Source organism: Lagenorhynchus albirostris, chromosome 3 (assembly GCF_949774975.1).
Source record: "Lagenorhynchus albirostris chromosome 3, mLagAlb1.1, whole genome shotgun sequence".
Taxonomy (NCBI): Eukaryota; Metazoa; Chordata; class Mammalia; order Artiodactyla; family Delphinidae; genus Lagenorhynchus; species Lagenorhynchus albirostris.
This window is the reverse complement of record NC_083097.1, coordinates 11,544,092-11,564,320: the sequence shown is the minus strand read 5'-3', so window position 1 is coordinate 11,564,320 and position 20,229 is coordinate 11,544,092. Positions and strand designations below refer to the sequence as shown.

The window sequence follows — 20,229 nt, the reverse complement described above, 5'->3', positions numbered from 1 at the left end:
AGCCCGTGTGCAGCAGTGAAGACCCAAGGCAGCCAAAAATAAAAAGATAAATAAATAAATAAAATAATAAATTTATTTATTTTTGGCTGCATTGGGTCTTCGTTGCGCGCGGGCTTTCTCTAGTTGTGGCGAGCGGGGGCTACTCCTCATTGTGGTTCACGTTGCATTGGCTTCTCTTGTTGTGGAGCACGGGCTCTAGGAGCATGGGCTTCAGTAGTTGTGACTCGAGGGCTCTAGAGCGCAGGCTCAGTAGCTGTGGCTCACGGGCCTAGTTGCTTCCCAGCGTGTGGGATCTTCCCGGACCAGGGATCGAACCCATGTCCCCTTCATTGGCAGGCAGATTCTTAACCACTGCGCCACCAGGGAAGCCTGAGACTTGGTTCTTAGTCATAGGGGATCTCATGGAGCAAAACAGATTTCCTTAAAATAATGAAAATGAATTTCCATTGATTTCTCTATTCTTTGCAGATTTGTTCCCACAAAGTCATAGAAGAAATTCCACAACCCAGGGCTCTCCCTCCTTTAAGAGGGAGCCGGAGGCTGGTGTTAGTACAGACTGACTTTAGAGCAAATCACATTTGATTTTAGACTCTCAACTTTTTGGTGCTAGGATATAAAATTTTAAAAAATACTCAAGGAATAGCATTCACACATGCCTGGAATGGTCAGAAAGAGAAAAAATATCTGTGAATGCTTACTGAAAGATTTTTCTGTGGTGTGACACTTTTCTTATCCCCTGGTATTTTCAGATATCAAGAAATGAGAAAATGTGGAAGATTTGGTTTGATAAGAAAAACCCTGAGGAGGAACCCCTTCCAAATGCCTACGATAAATCTCTAGACGGCTTTAGGCGTCTTCTTCTTATTAGATCCTGGTGTCCCGACAGAACCATTGCCCAGGTAAAAAGTACCTATTTTAAAAATAGGAGAATATTTTACAGGAACATTTCCTTTTAAATTTAAAAGAATATTTAAAATATTAATCCCAATGAGAATTTTTGTGTAGGCTTCTGTGTAATTTTCTAGCAATACAATTGTGAAAAATGGAAAAATAAACAACAAGTAAGTGTACGGAGGAGTATATTTGGGCTAAGTGATTTAATAATTTTCTTTGGTCTAAGTGTTACAGCAAGAGTGAATGAGGAAACTATGTAAGGTGGTTATATAGGTCTAATGTGAAGGTAATGCATCGTTTTTCCATATTATTTTTATATTAACTCAAAAAAGATATGGCTACTCCATTTTGCTAGTAGTAAAGTGATGTTTCTTGAATAGAAAGACTGCTCAGGTACTGGGGAGGGGAGAGGAAGACTACAGGGCAGTGTAGCATCCCCAAATCCGTAGCCATTACACCAGGATGTGTCACAAACCTCGATGTGAGAAAGAAGGTTTGCCTAAATTTCTTTGAATGATACATACGGTTTAAATGTAAACCCTGGCTCTACAAGATCCATCTTTTCAAAGACTTTTAATCTGTTGGCCTTACCGTCATGGAAATTTACCCATGAAACAGACTTGTGGTGTCTTGCCTTCACAGCTAAAAGTTGAACTCTACTATTCACAGACATTGATTTTTTTTTTTAAGGCCTTCTTTAAATAAGTCATAAAATAACAGTAGGCTGGGGTTTCTAATAGAATGTAGGAATTTTTCCCCTTCACTCTCCAGAGGGAGTGTTAAAAACATATGGAATAACCACCTGGGTACTGTGGAATCATGAAAACAACTAGATTCAATCATTTATTGAGAAAAGAAAAATGAGTTTTGCAACTCAGGGCACTGAGATCACCCTTCCTTTGGTTTTTCTTCTCAACTTCATTACTTTTATCCTGCCCAAATGAATTGTCAAACAGTCGCCTTATTTAAGGGGAGTGTAGAAGTTTCTCTTCTTTTCCCCTTCCTCCTCTCCTTCCTCCCTCCCTCCCTCCCTTCCCTCCCTCTCTTCCTTCCTTCCCTTTTTATATTTTTCATAACACTTTATTGGGTTCAGTGCTGAAATGTAAGTGTCTGCCACCCCTTTGTAACTTTGTCATCTTCATTCTGGCCTCTGTCACCCTTAGGCTGATGACAGCCATGTCTTTCTAACTGGTCTCCTGTAGTTCATTCTTGCCCAGTCTAGTCCATCTTGTATATTCTAGAAGAAACAGAAATATCATTATGGTATTCCTTTAATGGCTTCCCATGGCCCTTATGGTAACACCCAAGTCTTAAGCAAGATCTAGAAGGCCCCTTGGAAAAATGTTCTCTCCCCTGAAGTTTTTATTCTCACATTAGATTCCTTTTGTGATTTTCAACCAGACACCACTTGGGGAAGCCTATTACAAGGTCTACAATGTGGACATATTTAATCCCCATTCCCCACAAGCAACATCAGGCTTGTCCGTAGCATTTTGACTGAGCATGAGTGCATGTCCAGGGACATTCAAAAGCCTGGTTGCAAGAAGAACACACTGTCAGAGGGTGTCTTGTGCTACTGCCTGTTTATGTACAGCTGTGAGCTAAGAATGGTTTTTATAGTTTTAAATGGTTGAACAAAAGCCAAGAAGAATAATGTTTTGTGATATGTGAAAATTATATAACATTCAAATTCCAGTGTCTATAAACTTTTATTGGAACATAGCCATGCTCATTTATTTATGAACTATCATTTGTTTATGCTGCAGTGGTAGGTTGAGTTGGGCAACAGAGTCTGTACGGCCATGAAGGCCTAATGTATTTACTACCTGGCTCCTGATGTATGTGTAGGTAACAGTATGTTAGCTCATAGCTTGGATGGAAATGTCCAGGTGGGGTCAGTGCTGAATTCTAAGGCAAGATTGGCCATTTTGAACTCCTTGCTATGCCAGAGGACAAAACACCTGGATCTTGAGAGATGCTGCAACGATGGCAGGTACCCAGGTGCCTGTGGCTGAGAAACAACTGCAGTTTGTGGAACACCTGAGCGTCCAGCCTTTGAAGTCCTTCCTGATTGTGAAGCACACTGCCCAGTGGCTGTGATGAAGGTGTAAACAAGTAGACTTTTGGAGAAGCCAAAGAACATGTCAGGCAAACTTGTAAAGTACCTTTCAGAAAGCTGTAAAAAAATGTACAGGCATTTATACTCAGGTTAGAGACTTCAATACTGGATCTGGCCAACCTTGAAAAAATATTAAGAGGTACAAAATTACGTGGTACCGTGTGCTCCGAATGCAATTGGATTAAATCTTTAAAAATTAATTAATTTGATAAGTATGCAATAAATTTCATACATAAGTAGTCACTCAGCAGTAATTATCTATTTGTTAAGTACCTATTAAATCCCAGGCATTGTACTGTTTACTTGATTACTTGAATGCATATACTTTTCCCTTAAAGCATCCTCAATAGTAGAGTTGCCTAATATTTCAAATCTTTTGTATAGCATGAAGCAGCCGGTGTATGGAAACAGGTCCCAGACAAGGAGTCAGCCAACCTGGGTTCTAGTCTTTTAAGTGGGTGATTGTGTTTTTGGCAAGTAACTCAGCTTCTACAGAGTGAGGATTAAAACAAGCAAGCAAACGAACAAACAGATAAACCAACGAGAAAAAAGCCTCTGCCCTATTTTCCTGGCAGGGTTACTGTAGACATCATTGAGATAATCTACAAAAATGAATTTTGGAAACCACATTGAATTATGCACAAGAAGGCGTTGGAGCTAGTTTTGGTGACCCGTGTACTGTTTTTGGCAGGCACGTAAGTACATCGTGGACTCCATGGGAGAAAAGTATGCGGAAGGTGTTATCCTGGACTTGGAAAAGACATGGGAGGAATCTGATCCACGGACACCACTCATCTGTCTCCTGTCTATGGGCTCAGACCCCACAGGTTCCATCATCGCCTTGGGGAAGAGATTAAAAAGAGAAACCCGCTACGTGTCCATGGGGCAGGGCCAGGAGGTCCACGCTCGCAAGCTCCTGCAGCAGACCATGGCGAATGTGAGACCAGATGTCTCCTTTTGTGTTATGATGTTGACATTGCAGGTTATAGAATAACGATGCAGAGAGCTTATGAATCCTTAAGAGTTTAAACTTAGCTATTGTATTCTGTTTACTAAACAGGAAAAAGCATGATATCTATTAGAAAATTTCCATGGAAAAATGGACACACTTAAAACATTTTCTGCTGAGCCTTGACTTATGGAAAACTTGCCCAATCAGAACATCTTATTTCCTGACCAGTTTGCATAACGCTAAACCCCACTGCAGGTCCCAAACGCTCTGTAGGGTTCATAGTTCCTCCTCTCTGCCATACGCTCCAAGCCCTCCAGCTCTGCTCTTGGAATCCATGACCCTCCAGAATCTACAGCACCATGCCTTTCTTGGGTTCCAGAATGCATCATCTGTGCCCTGGGGTCCCCTAGGCCTGCCCCCGATCCCAGAGGCCAGGAATCTGCTGTCATCCTGTGGTGGTACCAGAGGTTTTCAGGAAACCTGGCCTGTTGCCTTCCAGGTGGGTCTCCTAGAGCCCTTTGCAGCTTGCAAATTCAACAGTGTACAGAGCAGACCAAACGCTAAGCTCACCCTGAAACCGTTGGGTTCTAGGTCCCAGCTGCTGACTCTAGAATCTTACCACTGTGCTGCATCCTGGTCCCCTTCCCCTGGTCTGGAACTGAGCTTACTGTGTTCTGGAAGCTCCATATTTACCTCTTCCATCCTCAAGCTGTGCCCTGCCCTCAGCTTTGGTGAAAGGGAGAGGTCTGTCATGTGTGCTGTGCTCTGTCTGATGCACTTAGTTTGTAGTTGGGAGGGAGAGGGCAGAAAGCACCTGATTTAAATATGCTGAGAGATGAAAAAATACAACCATGATTCAGAATCCTAGGTCTGGTCTGACACGAGGGCTTGGTGGGCCTCCATCCTGGCCTCTCCCCTGTCATCCTCCCTCCCCCTTGACTTCCTTCCTCTGCATAGTACTGTACTTAGAGCAAAAACACTAACATTCACAGGACATGGAGTTAACTTGAATTTAAAATAAATAATGGTGTAACTAATAGCTTCAGGCAACTAAATTCTAATTTAAATGGAATATTTTTAGCCTTCAATTTATCTGTGTTTTTTGTTTAGTAGTTTAATTTCAAGTAAAAAATTTTTAAAAATCTTTATTATTATTAGCATGCTTATAACTTGTCAGAGACAATAGTGTTTTATGACAGAGTGAACCAACTACCCAAGAATAGCAAAATGGGTGATCTGCTCAGTAAGAACACAGAGTATTCATACAGAGTGTGACAATGCCAAAGAAACAATTTTGGCCAAAGATTCCTTTCCATGGGTGAAGATTGAACCTTCCAAGTTCTCACCTAAGAAACTTAGATCAGGAGTCACTTGTATGCTGGATGAAAGAGAGCATCTGAAGGCTTTTTGTAGTTATGTTTTATATTTAATTTCCCTTTTTTTTGAATTGTGGATAGTGTCAATTAAATTTTCATAGGACAAAATAAATAGTTATTTATTCAGCAGTGCTATATACTTCTGAAGAAAATGTAAGGGAATATGTGACATTCCAAAATGATCAGTTTTACATGTAACTTGACTAAGATTTTGTATCTGGTGCTTAGTTTGTTTCTTGGAAAGAAAAATATCTCAGGTTACACTAATCAGATCTTTACACTAATCAAATCTAAGTGATCCAAAGTCAGAGAGTCAAGAAAACAACTCGAGGTTATGATCTGGGTATGGTAGATGATTTTGGCAAAAGATGTTCTATAGATTAGGTATTGAATAAATTATTATTTCATGACCTAAATTTTTGCCTGTGTTGCTTTATACAAGAATCTTCTTATGCTCATAGAATAATTTATACAAGAGATATGGCTTTTTATTTTCTAAGGCTCTTGCTGTTAGAGTGGTCAGATTCCCCAGAGAAGGTTCTTCCTTATTCTAGAGGGTATATACCTTGCTGCCTGTATTCTGGGAACTCAGTGGGAGAAGGGAGGTAATAGGTCTCCAAATTCAATAGGTAAGCTTTCTTTTACCTGTTTTCAGTGAGGTTCCTATACTCTTAACAGGCTGCTCTCTTCCACTGCAAACCCTGTCTGTTTTGCCTTCTAAAGAAAATCAACTTTCCACCTTCCATTAAGGAAACATGTCGGGGGTCTGGACTTTCAATCTTCTTGTATTAGTCCATCGTCTTCCCCCACTTCCAGAAGGACCTTCGTCACCTCTTCTTGAGTGTTTTGGGAGTTATATGCTATAAATCAGTTTACGTCTCAGCTCTCCCCGAACAGTCAGTTTAGGGTTCAGTTTTCTTGAGTCTGTTTTCAGTGTTATTGACATTGTCTTCACCTTCACTATCTTTGTCCTTCAGAGTTCATACCTTTAAACAAGTCCCTTCGTTGTACTTTTCATGGAATTTGGGGAGGCAGCTGAGCTAAGTGACGGTTTTCAGTCAAACATCTTTACTTGGAAGTGCCGTTATCTCTTTTTATGTTTCACTTTGGTGATGTTCATGACCCCCACTATATATTATTACTCCAGGTGGCATACTAGTATACTGTGAGACACATACATGGAATAAGAAGAAATGTAACCTATCCCAGTTCAACATGATCATATCCTTAGATTTGACCTAGAGTACTTTAAAGGGGTTAGCGTGCTTTTCTATTAAATTTTAATTACTTAATTTCTAAAGAACATACTAATTTAAATCTCTGGGTGAAACACAAAATCGACTAATTTCCATGTACTGTTGTTGATGTAGGGAGGATGGGCACTTTTGCAGAACTGCCACCTGGGACTCGATTTCATGGATGAGCTAATGGACATAATTATAGAAACCGAGATTGTACATGATGCTTTCCGCCTGTGGATGACGACCGAGGCTCATAAACAGTTTCCCATTACCCTCCTTCAGATGTCCATTAAATTTGCCAATGAGCCCCCCCAGGGACTCCGGGCAGGACTGAAAAGAACATATGGTGGTGAGTCGAGGAATACTTCCAAGTTTACGGGAGTTCTTGTGCTTAAATTGTTTTCTTAAAGAAATTATGAAAAATGAATTAGCTAGGATTAGTTATAGGAAGTGGTGCTATGACTTAACATGATGGTGAGGGGATAGCCCACTCTGTCCTGCTCCATGTGGAATAGCCGCTGACCGTGTTAGGGCGTCAGAGCTCAGGTTTCCACCTTATATTTTTGCTATTTCCCCACTATTGCTCTACTTTGGCCTATGCTATTCTCTGCTAGACACTTGCCTTTCTAAGTTAACATCTAAAATGGATAATGCCGTTTATGGTCTTCGTGCTCCATACCTAACGTAGGGCAGTAGCCTCTTGCAAGAGGAGAGGCTGAGTCACAATTATGGTCTCTACTTTGATTGCATGAAGTTGTGTGTCAGGATGTCAGAATGTGAGCTAAGTTAGAAATCCGACAACGGCCACCAAACCAGACCAAAATGCCCCTCCTATCACAACTGGAGCTGAGATTACTCTCTGTTCATTTGCTCCTTCTGTGTCATAGCTTCCTGTCTGAGGCTCATGGTCACAGAAAGAGTATGGACTTGGAGTTAGAAATCCCGGCTCTGATACTGCCTGAACAAATGCTTTGTTCTCTTGGGCGCTAATCACTCAAACAACCTGAGTTTCAGTTTTCTTGTGCCTAAAATAGTGATAATAAAAACTATCCAGGACAATTGGAGTAAATTTAACTTAAAATAGTGTATTTAATAATAATCATCAAGATAATAATTATTACATAGCAATCTGAAAAATCTACAAAGAAATTTTTTTGGAGTTGTCAACAAGTCTCAAATTTTTGCCAATAAAATAGATGTGGAAGGATGATGTCAGTAAAAAAAGATTTCAAGTGAAAAAATTTATAATTATATATGCAATATAATATGTACATATATAGGAATCATAATTATTTTGGGGGCATATACTCAGGTTGCAATGGGCTTCTTTTTTATTTTATTATTCTTTTTAATTGAGATATTGCTGTACAATATTATATGTTATGGGTGTGTAATAGAGTGATTCACAATTTTTAAAGACTCTACTCCATTTATAAAATATTGCCTATATTCCCCATGTTGTACAATATATCCTTACAGCTTATTTTATATCTAATAGTTCGTACTTTTCAGTAGCAATGGGCTTCTATATACACGATTTTAATTAATATTAAATTGTTAAAAGAGTATATAGAAGCCATTGCAACCTGTGTACATGCCCCTAGTAGTAGTAGTAATAGGTATTATTAGTAGTAGTAATTGTAGTAATAGCAGCAATATTTATTTTACTGCCACTATTCTTCCATCTCTGTTTTATCCCTGCATTATCTTGTTAGGTTGGCCAAGAACTTGATCCATGTTAGCAAGCCCCCAACCGCCTCAAATCTCTGTGCATCTTTTTCAGAGAGGAATGCCCTCTGGGTACCCCAAAGTTAAATGATAATTGTCATATGAATATGGTAAGAGTAATTCAAGATAAGTGAAGTTTAATATCAGGAATTTACAAAAATAATTAATAGATTATAAAAGTAGTAGAAAGTAAAGATGTTTGAGAGATGATATAGTTTTTCACCTAACTGACCACAACAGGTGTGAGCCAAGACCTGCTGGACATGAGCGCTGTAGCCCAGTGGAAGCCCATGCTGTATGCCGTGGCTTTCCTGCACTCCACCGTCCAGGAGAGGCGCAAGTTCGGCCCCCTGGGGTGGAACATACCCTACGAATTTAACCAAGCCGACTTTAATGCCACGGTGCAGTTCATCCAAAACCACTTAGACGACATGGATCTCAAAAAGGTACTGTGCACACACAGCTTCGTGCCCCCGGTGATTGTGGACTTGGGTCCTTGAACTAATATGACCGCCCAGCCTTGGCGTTAATCCTGTAAGAGTGATGATTTTTTGTGCTGGCAAAGTCATTCTCTTTAAGTCATAGCAGCTTGGGTCACACTAGCCTCTTGATTTTAGGGAAAAAAAAGGAACAAATTTTGATTATGTTTTTACTTCTCGAAGATAAGTTGACATTACAGGTAAGACAACCTAACGGGGTCTGTTGGAGGGAGGGGGGAATGGGTGAAGAAGTGTGTTTTTTTAAAATCCTAAAACATGAAAAATTTAGAGTCTGGATTACTTTTGGAGTGTGTGCTTTTTAAAGAACAGCCTCTATATTCTCAAAAAATAAACAATTTTTTTTCTATTGAAATCAAAGTATAGAAACATATGAATGCACCAAGAGAATCTATCTCAGGTCATGATCACGAGCTTTGAGTTACCCCTCATGTCTGCCTATTTGACTTTCTTTCTGCACTTTTCGCATTACTGAGGAGTGAATAAATGAATGAGTAAATGACATTGATGACAATGATTACATGGGTGTTACTTGGCAGGGAAAATGGGGGTGAGACAGTAGTCAGTCCACAATCATTCTATAAATTTTCCCAGGGCGTCTCCTGGACCACCGTACGCTACATGATAGGAGAGATTCAGTACGGAGGCAGAGTCACTGATGACTATGACAAGAGATTGCTGAACACACTTACTAAGGTTTGGTTCGGTGAAAATATGTTTGGACCGGATTTTAGCTTTTACCAAGGATATAATATTCCAAAATGCAGCACGGTGGAGAACTACCTTCAGTATATTCAGGTTTGTCATCTTCAGAATTTTTTGTATAGAGCAAGTATCTATAGCAAGTTGACTTTTTTGATATTTATTTGTACTGTATGTACTTCTTTGAAAATAAATTTTAATGGTGATTCATACTGAACATGGACGGTTCCAAGATGCTGTCTTCATATGTTTATATTCACCTAATTATTAAACTGTTTATATTTGTTCTGAGGGTGTGTTTTATGTGAATTCCCTTCTTTCCTCCCCTTTTAATGCCCCATGAGGAATATTCTTTGGAGAGGTGATAGACTGGGCAGATTTAGAACCAGGGAACCTACACAAATCCCCTGGAGCTCTCTACCCAAAGGCAGCCTCTAGACTCAATCTGTTCTGTTTCAATCCACTTGCATTATCCCGTGACATCTGTTCCTTAATCCTGGCCTGATGGACAGCTTATGAGTATGTTCAGGAACGCACTCTGTAGAAGAGCTTCCTCTAAGACTGGGTTTCTCAGCCTCGGCTCCGTTGACATTCAGGGCTGGATACTTCCTTGAGTGGGGGACTGACCTGTATAGAATGGTCAGCAGCCTCCCTCGCCTCTACCCACTAGATGTCAGTTTCACTTTCTACCCAGTTGTGACAACCTACCATGTCTCCAGACATTGCCAAATGTCCCTGGCGGGGGCAGCTGAGAAGGCCTGCTCTAAGTAGGAATAGGATTTTGACAGGAGATTTGGGAAAAAATATGATTTGTCCTTCCAGGTAACTACATTTTCTGTCTCAGTACCTTGAATTCATTAGATCATCATTTAGCGATCTCTTTTGCCTCTAAGATTTATCTCAGGATAAACAAAGTAAAGCACAACAGCCCGCCAAGCGCTAAATTTATCAGTATATTTAGAGGTTCGTGATATATAAGTGTGATGAGTTTATCATATATCACCACGCCTACCCTTTTATTAATTCAAATCTACAAATATATGTGTCTTAACTGTACTCTATGTGTCTTTAAATCATTAGCACTGAATAGGAGAATGCCTATGAAGGTATAAATTTAGGTATACCTGCACGTTATATTTATTTACATACGCCTCATTTCACAATGAATTTGAGGTAGCTCATAAAAAGGCATTACGTAAAAAGGAATAAAATAATGGACTAGAAGGGAGGGAAACCATGAATAAAGGTAAGGATACAATTCGCACATAAAATTATACATCAAATTGTAGGTAAATTTTCTTTTTTTCAAGTAGCTGGCGGAGTATTTACCTGCTAGTTTTGCTTCTCATTTGCTGTCTGTTTTTCTCTGTAACTTTGTTGCTCTTTCAATATTTCTCATTTTTCTTAGTCTCTGTCCTTCTCCTTGGGAAAGTACATTTCCCACCTCTGGTCTTATTGGGCCATAATTTCTAAAACTGTCATTTTTAGTAACAGTTATACACCATTTATTTAAACAATTGGTTTGAATTAGACGAGACCTTCAAAAAACAAAATACCAATCCATAGTTCCCTTTCCATCTTACAAATATATTATAAAACAAGATAGTGTCTTTTTGATTGAATTTGCTTGAAGTGCAGATATTAAAGAACCATGAGCCAATTATGTTGATTGTTTTTCAAGACAACTTTTGATTCTTCCCTGGAAAAATTGTTGAGGTTGCAGCCTGCCATGAATAAGACATATCATGCAAATGCTTATCCTAATAAAAACGTGCTTATTTGCTAAGACAGTGTAATTTAATTGGTACTTGTGTCAGCAGCTCTGTGCTTACGGTCTGTGTTGTTCAGAGCTTGCCCACCTACGACAGCCCTGAGGTGTTCTGGCTGCACCCCAATGCCGACATCACCTACCAGAGCAAGCTGGCCAAGGACGTGCTGGACACCATTCTGGGCATCCAGCCCAAGGATAGCTCTGGTGGAGGGGATGAGACCCGAGAGGCGGTGGTGGCCCGGCTGGCTGATGACATGCTAGAGAAGCTGCCCCCAGACTATGGTCCATTTGAAGTGAGTTGATGGCATCCTGACAAAACGTCAGCTGTGGATGTGTCTGGTTGGTTGGGGGAGTGAGGACGAAGGGAGGAGGGCAAAAAATAATTTTTCTGAAATTAAAAAAAATCATTTAAAAAACTTGCTTCTTGAAGAACCAGAAAAAGAAGTGTTTGAATTTATAAATGTAATCATCTCAAACGAGAAATAATAAAGAAACCTGATGAGAACGTTAATCTTCATAATTAAATTACAAGTGTGGACCGATGGATTAGGATTGCTTTTCTAAAACGTTCCCTGGAGGCACTGCACATTGTCATTTGTTCAGAGGAAAAAAAATGTATTCTTAGAGTAAAGCATTGATTATTTAGAAAAATGTTGTGTAATTCAGGCCTTCTTAATTTCAGGGAGTCTATAGTTATATTGTTAACTCCGCAGCTTCTTCATCTCATGGGTTTGGAAAATTGATTTGTCTTTTTAATACGCAAGTAACTTCTAAGCAAAATTGATGATTGTGAAAGTTAATTTTTTTTGACATTTTAGCAATTATTGTGAAAAGGTTTACCCTGATAACATGTTTAAGTCTTTGAGAAAAGCAAAAGTAAGTGGCTTACTTTCCATGCAATTTTTTTTTTTTTTTTGGCTGTACCCCACGGCATGCGGGATCTTAGTTCCCCAGCCAGGGACTGAACCCATGCCCTCTGCAGCGGAAGCACTGAGTCTTAACCACTGGACCACCAGGGAAGTCCCATCCATGTAGTCTTAAGAGATGACCTGGACTAACCTTGTGACATTTTTGTCACAAGACCACCGTGTTTCTTTATATATTGCCCTTTCCACCTGGTTTTCAGAAGGAAGTCTGCAGCATTTTGTTACTTGAGCATCCTATTATTTTCCATGAAGCAGGCCATTTTGGGTGCTAGTACTGCAGTCTGAACTCAAGGAACTGTCACCAAGGGACTCATTTCCCTTGGAAGAATCTCTGATCACTTGCTCGGATAAAATCAATACTGCTACCAGCTTTCGTAAGCACCTTTCATTATAGTATCAGGAAAGCGGTCATTCATGTCTAACAGTGGTTGCAATATTTATAAAGCAATAAAAATGCCTTAAAAATATAATAATAATTACATAAATAAACATGGTAAGTATGGGGTTTAGAAGAGACACCTTCCTTTTGCTAAATTTGCTTAGGATAAAGCAACTCAACGTGGCATGATATCCGATCCACAAAAGACTCTGAATAAATACTTGTAAGACAGAAATGAATGGGTGGGTGGATGGATAGATGCTTTGATGGAAAAAACAGAAAGTTTTTAAAACAGAAGTCTCGGTTTTTGAGGCAGCCTTAAGAATTGTTGTGTACGTGTACACATCTGCTTGTGTGTGTCCATGTGTGTATTCGCAAGTCTTGGAGTGGCAGTCGTGAATATTTCCCAATAAGTGCAGTTGCTGTTTGGAAGGCTACATGTTTGTGGACATGGATTGTATATTCTGTGAATTTATGGAGGCCTGTCTTCTCCCACATGGAATGAAAAATCAGCTGGTCATTTAACAGGCGTTTCTTCTTTATTTCTTCTTTGTTTTTTGGCAGTGAAAAAAAAAAAGCTTACTGTTTATGGAACTGTAAAATTTGGGGCCCTTTCAGAAGCCCTAGGGTACCAGTTACATAACGTTAGTAGCTGTCTACTTTTTCACATGCTGGGTGTCTCCACGGCAGGTAAAGGAGAGGCTGCAAAAGATGGGGCCATTCCAGCCGATGAACATTTTCCTCAGGCAGGAGATAGACAGAATGCAAAGGGTACTCACCCTGGTCCGAAGCACCCTGACCGAGCTAAAACTTGCCATTGATGGTACCATCGTCATGAGTGAAAATCTACAAGACGCACTGAATTGCATGTTCGATGCCAGAATTCCTGCTCGGTGGAAAAAAGTACGTTTAGCTCAGCTCTTATTCTGCCTAATCACTTTATTGTTGTGAATAGTTGTAATTGGCCAGTGAAAAGCACGTAAGAATAATGTACTTAAGAGTGTTCTTTTGCTTAGGGACTAATCTCCTTAGAGCCCTGTAGTTTTGGATTGTGGGTGGGGAAGGAAATAATTTAGCATCTCCCACATCTCAGGTTCTCTGCTAGGCAATTTATATGCACTGTTTCATTTCAATCTTGCAATTTATTACCCTTAGTTTACAGATGAGGAACTTGAGGTTGGGGGGGGTGTTAAATCTTTTCCCAGATCACACACCTTGGAAGTCTAAGAATCAGAATGTAAACCCAAGCTTGTGGATTTCAAAGCTCGTGATGTTAGTCTTATAGAAGGGAATGTTCCTAGACACACGCAGGTATCAAAAGTCACACCAAAGAGACACATTTTTCCTTGCTTCGTCTGTAAATATGTGAGTATGTATCTCTCAAGATAACAAGATAATAATTTAACAGTATGCTTATTATGTATTGTTAATTGTGCTAAATGACAGGTGTGGGTTTTTTAAATTTTATTGAAGTATCATTGGTTTGTAATGTGTTAATTTGTGCTGCACAGCAGAATGACTCAGTTATACATATATATTCTGTTTCATATTCTTTTCCACTATGGTTTATCACAATCTATTGAATATAGTTCTCTGTGCTCTACAGTAGGACCTTGTTGTTTATCCATTCTATATATAATAGTTTGCATCTGCTAATCCTAAACTCCCAATCCTTCCCCCGCAGCCCCTCTCCCTTAGCAGCTACATGTCTGTTCTCTATGTCTGTGAATCTGTTTCATAGGTGTGTTTGTTTGTGTCGTATTTTAGATTCAACATATAAGTGATATATGGTATTTGTCTTTCTCTTTCTGACTTACTTGGCTTCATATAATAATCTCTAGGTCTATCCATGTTGCTGCAAATGGCATTATTTCATTCTTTTTAATGGCTGAGTAATATTCCATTATATATATGCACCAAGATCTGGGTTTTATAAAAAAATTCTTTTCCATTATGGTTTATTACAGGATATTGAATATAGTTCCCTGTGCTATACAGTAGGACCTGTTGTTTATCCATTCTACATATAACAGTTTGTATGATAGATGTGGTTTTAAGAAATTTTTTTTTTACTTGGAAGAGTAAAATGAGTACCTGAGTGTCTCTGTAGAGGTGTTTGCTGATCATGGCTCTGAAGATGCTGAGGGTCCAGGGGAAGGACTTGGGAGGCAGGAGGGTGGGGTTATCCAGGGAGGGCAACTTATAGAGACAATATTGGGTCCTGGGGTGACTGGAACCTTCTGGAGGATACTCAGGTAAATGGGATGGTGAGACAGGATGGGGTTAGAACTGAGAGTCTCTCAGAAGAGATTCACTTAGTGCTGAGACTCTGATATCTCACCCAGAGCTTTGGCAGATCCCAAGGCAGTGGGTCCCAAAGGCAGTATATGGTAACTGGGGAGTGTTCTACTGTCTTCTCCATCTTATTTGGTGAACCACCATCCATCCCTCTAGTCACGCAGTCTAGAAACTCAGAATCAGCTTTGACCAGACTCCTTTCTCTCCTCACCTTCAAAAAATTCATTGCCAAGGCCAGAGGCACTCTTTTCATTGCCAATGACAGAGGAAGAACCTCTGCGGTCACTGGCCCTTGCAGCCTCCTTTTCCACTAAACAGCTCGCCCAGCTTGGTCAGCACCTGCAGGCTCTGTAACAGGGATCCTTGCCTGGAGACATCCCCTTATTGAGTCCCTGTGCCCTCAGATCAAATGTCATATAAACACACCTCTTTCAGTTAACACATCTATAAAGAGGTGATAGAATGAGTTACCTCATTTTTAAATTAAAATCATTTTGTACAGGTTTCTATTCTACTTATTATCAGTCTTTGGGAATCTCACTGTCTCTTGAAAAATAGGCATATCAATTCTTAAGATATTTGAAATTCAAGTAGTTTATCTATCCAGGTTGATCACTACATTTATTCACACATAAAATATTGCAGTTACAGTAAAATGGTATAAAATATGATTTGGAGATACCTTCTAGTGTGGCTGCTGATAACGTTACTGACATTTCCATGCCAATTGTAGTAATAGGAGTTCCACATGTGAATTCAGGCAGAACGTTACAGGCAATGAAAGCAATTAATTTGTGGTAAAGAGACCTGTGTTTCCATTTCTACCCCTTCCTCAGAGGAAATAAAAGTGCAGTCTAAGGGACAAAAACTTCAGAGAATAACTGTTGTTTGCCTCATAAAAAATGATAAGTGGAGAAAGGCTTCTATGATTTATCATTCACAAAATATATTTTAAAGTGCTGATAAGGCCATGAGCACATTTATATAAATAGAAATCTTATTTTATAATGTATCTACTGAAAATGTAGCCTAAGGAAAAATAGTTGAAACCTGTTAAATTTAATTCAATTAATTGCTTTATGGCAAAATTGGTCATGACTATATTTGTATGTGGAAGGAGATTCTACTGAAAACAGATGTCTTGAACAGTGTGCTGAACTGGATTGACCTGAAATCCATGTGATGACTAGCTGATTCTATCATATATCATTAAGGAGGAAGAATAATTTGAAAACTTAAATGTCATAACCCATGGAAAATTTATGTCTTAGGGACTTCTAAATTCTAAGAGTGAAATTGTTATTTCACCACTGTTTTCTTCTGTGAACGTAGCCAGTTACACGGCAGAATTAAACCTATATTAATTCATGGTTTAATGTATGCATTTCAGGAATCTTGGGTTTCAAGTACGTTGGGTTTCTGGTTTACTGAGCTTATTGAAAGAAACTGCCAGTTTACCTCTTGGGTTTTCAATGACCGGCCCCACTGCTTCTGGATGACAGGCTTTTTTAACCCCCAAGGATTTTTAACTGCAATGCGACAGGTAATAGCTCTGATTTTCACTTGTGTTATTATAATTTTCCTCTACCAGGCTTTCTTCTCTCATTATGGTTTTAAAGAGTAGAATAAGACAGAGAATGATTATCTCTTTTTGACACCAGCAGTTACTTTGTCCTGAACATAAATCCCGCTTGTTCTCAGGCTGCTAGCTGGGATTTCAAAATATTTGTTATTGTTATATTTGATTTGATTTGCTATTTCTTTTAAAGTACAAGGGGTTAAATTAGGACATGGGTATTGCTTATAAGAGAATCTTTTAGAACTCTTTAAATACTATCCTACCTTCTTTGAATCTGGATAAGTTGGGGCTACACTGTCATCACGATAATGCTCTCTATATTAAGACAAACCTCTAGTTGCTGATTTCATTCATCCTTTGCTTTTGCTCTTGCCCTGAGTAGGAAATAACTCGGGCCAATGAAGGTTGGGCTCTGGACAATATGGTGCTCTGCAACGAAGTCACCAAGTGGATGAAGGATGACATTTCTGCCCCTCCCACAGAGGGCATCTACGTCTACGGCTTGTATCTTGAAGGTGCTGGCTGGGACAAGAGGAACATGAAACTCATCGAGTCCAAACCGAAAGTGCTCTTCGAGTTAATGCCTGTGATAAGAATTTATGCCGAAAACAACAGTAAGTTGTCTTGTGCATTGAGGGATGGTTGGTATTATTAGGTTGGATGATGTTATAAACACAGGATATCGTCATTTTTGTTATCATGGGATAAGGATTATACTATGTTATCAAGTGGCCTCACATTCACACCTGTGTTTAGTGAGTACTGACTGACTGCTGAACTCTTTCTTGAGCGCTCCTGGGAGGCAATGGTTCTAGATAGTTCTTGCCTATCTAATAAAGTAGATAAAGTAGCATTAGCTAATGAGATAAGAAACAGGTGTTTGGAATAGTAAATAAGTGGTGAGAAAGGAGAGTGAGATAACAGTGGGATGAAATAGTTAGGGGCTGGATCTTAGGGGCAGTTGGGCCTGGATGGGCTTGGAAGGATAGATGGGGTTTGGATGATGAGGTAAGTAGTGGAAAGAAGGCTTTCCAGGCAGGACTGCACAGGGCTACGGGAGGTGGTTTCTCCACCAGCTTGGAGATTTAAGCCAGGTTGTGAAATCCAGTTTGAATTCAGGGACATTCAACTTAATCCAGTAGCTAAGGGTAAAACGCTGGGTTCACATATCAGCCTATGAATGTGATAACACTTCTATGAAACACACATGTCAAAGAAGAATACTTTGACAAAGTTATCAAAGCTCTGTTTGACAAGGCTAAAAACACCTAAACTATTTTCCATTGTTGGCTTGATGTTTTCTAGAGGTTTTTGATGTTGCATTGCACTCAGCTAACATCTCCTCAGCAGTAACCACCGTTCACCATATGAGGAGATTCCCTGTTCTTTTTATTTTTTAAAAAAATTATTTATTTTCCTTTTTAAATAAAAATTGCATATATTTAAGGTGTGTAACATGATGATTTGATATACATATACATAGTGAGATGATCACTGTTAAGCCATAAACTCAAGAGGTAGCCAGGATAGTGGCTCCCAAGGAAGTACTAATTTTACAACAGAAGCACAAAAGATTTTTCTTTAAACAAGCAAGGGATAAAACAATCTCTCTTTAAAAGAGAGCTTTTAGTACCTCCATCCTTTAGATAAGTACTACATTTGTAAATATATGTCAAGGGAAGAGAGTGTATAAAATTTGAGTATTTTTTAGGCGAATATTGATGTTTGCTGCATGACTAATTATACCAGCCACAAGCTTACCTGCAAGAGACAGAAAGATAATTATGAATCAGATCACACCCACAAGGGACTCACAGTCTGGTGAGGGAGCCTGATAAGTAAATAAATAATTTAAGTAGAATTTGACACATGTTATGATAGAGATGCTGTCAGGATGGTCAGGGAATCTAGAAGTAGAACATAACTAGGCCTGGGAGGTTGGTGGAGACTGCTTCTGAGATGACTTTTGGAGGATAAGGGTGAGCATGAGAGGACATTAGAGTTAGACTTTCCTTGGCAGAGGGAAAGAGCTTTGGCTCACTGGGTCATCCATTTACTATTTATCTGGTGTCGACCATCTGATACACACTGCTGTATTGCTGGGGATGCAACAATGAGAAAAGGCCAAGCAGAATCCCCATTTGCAAGGAGCTCAGTCTCAAAGAGGGAAGGTAGCTGAAAAAAGAAGCAAATATAGTCAATCCTTGTTACGCAGGGATTCTGTATGATTTTGCCTACACTCTAAAATTTATCTGTGACCCCAGTGTCACTGCTTGTGGCACTTTCACAGTCTTTCATGGACATGTACAAAGCAGTGAAACATTTGAGTTTCCTGACATGAGTGTTCCTAGTTGAGGTTGAACAAGCCTGTGCTCTACTTCTTGTTTCAGCTCAGACCGTAAACAAGTGTCCTTTCCATGGTCTATTTTGTGCTATGTTTTTCACATTTTTCTACTTTTCATTGTTGAAAATGGCCCCAGTGTGCAGTGCTGAAGTGTTGTCTAGTGTCCCTGAGAGCAAGAAGGCGGTGATGTGCCTTATGGAGAAAACATGTGTGTTAGACATGCTCTGATCAGGCATGAGTCATAGTGCTGTTGACCTTGAGTTCAATGTGAATGAATCAACAGTGTATATTAATAAGGTGACTTTAAACAGAAACACACATAGAACAAGGTTACGTATTGATGGGCTGATGGAAATGCTGTGACCAGAGGCTTGCAGGAACCTGACCCTGTATTTCCCCAAGCAGCCATCGGTAATTCAGACTCAGTGAGATTTTAGATTCGTATGTCCCAGGAATAACGAGGATCAAGTGTAAATGAACATACCACTTTCAGATAGTTCTTGTTTCTGTAAAGAACACATACACATGGTGTGTCAGGGAGTGAGAGAATTCAGGGGTTCAGGGAAGGCTTTGCTGAGGAGAGAACATTGAACATTGGACTAGTATCCATGGGGCAAAGGCAAGAGTGCAGAGGCAAGAGGTAGCAACGAATGTGCTGTGTTTGAGGAACAGAAAGACGGTGTGTGAAGGAAGGGGAGCCCATGAAGAGAGCTGAGCATCAGAAGAGAGACGTAGGGTACTCAGTATGCCTCCTGGTACAGGGTGTCACTCATTATGCCCTCGCTGCATCTGAAATTATCCATGTGTCTGCCTGGGCTTCAGCAAACACACTGCCTGTGGCTTCATGTTCATTAATCCTTACGGTCATGTGACGTCCCAGGACAGTGATTGTTTTCTAGAAATAATAATCCATTACGGTCACGTGAAGTCCCAGGACAGTGATTATTTTCTAGAAATAATAATCAATTACGGTTGTGTGAAGTCCCAGGACAGTGATTATTTTATAGAAATAATAATCAAATGTTCTTTTAGCCAAAAGTAATATTTTAGAAATTTTGTTGCATCTAGTCAACATTGTTGGAAAAATATTGCCCTTATAAAGTGAAAGAAAAATCTTTCTTACATTCAGTTAGGTGTTACTTTATTTCTTGTGACTAAATTGTAAAAATCCATTGCCACATGACATTGAACATCTCAGCAGCGTAGTAATAAAGCAGTAAATTTATAATACAGGCAGTCCTTTATGAGTTAAGAGTATGTTGGTATGGAAGGACTGTACTTACGCTGCTGGGCTTTAGTCTGTGGTGATGCTCGTTAGCTGTAGGGTTAGGGAGGAAATAAAAATAAGCAAAGGAAAAAGTGACTCACTAATTTCAAAGTACTAAGAAAAAAGTAAAGGAAAACTGTAATTCTTTATTCTTTT

At 39.5% G+C, this 20,229-nt stretch overlaps 1 protein-coding gene across 1 annotated transcript in view; it reads left to right on the top strand.

The window, feature by feature from the left end:
* DNAH5 (dynein axonemal heavy chain 5) overlaps positions 1-20,229 on the top strand; it is a 202,464-nt gene that overhangs the window by 175,722 nt on the left and 6,513 nt on the right. Inside the window, 9 exon segments of the mRNA XM_060145962.1 lie at positions 750-899; positions 3,705-3,950; positions 6,712-6,931; positions 8,551-8,756; positions 9,402-9,605; positions 11,358-11,573; positions 13,276-13,488; positions 16,274-16,426; positions 16,845-17,076. Coding sequence (XP_060001945.1) covers positions 750-899; positions 3,705-3,950; positions 6,712-6,931; positions 8,551-8,756; positions 9,402-9,605; positions 11,358-11,573; positions 13,276-13,488; positions 16,274-16,426; positions 16,845-17,076 — 1,840 coding nt within the window.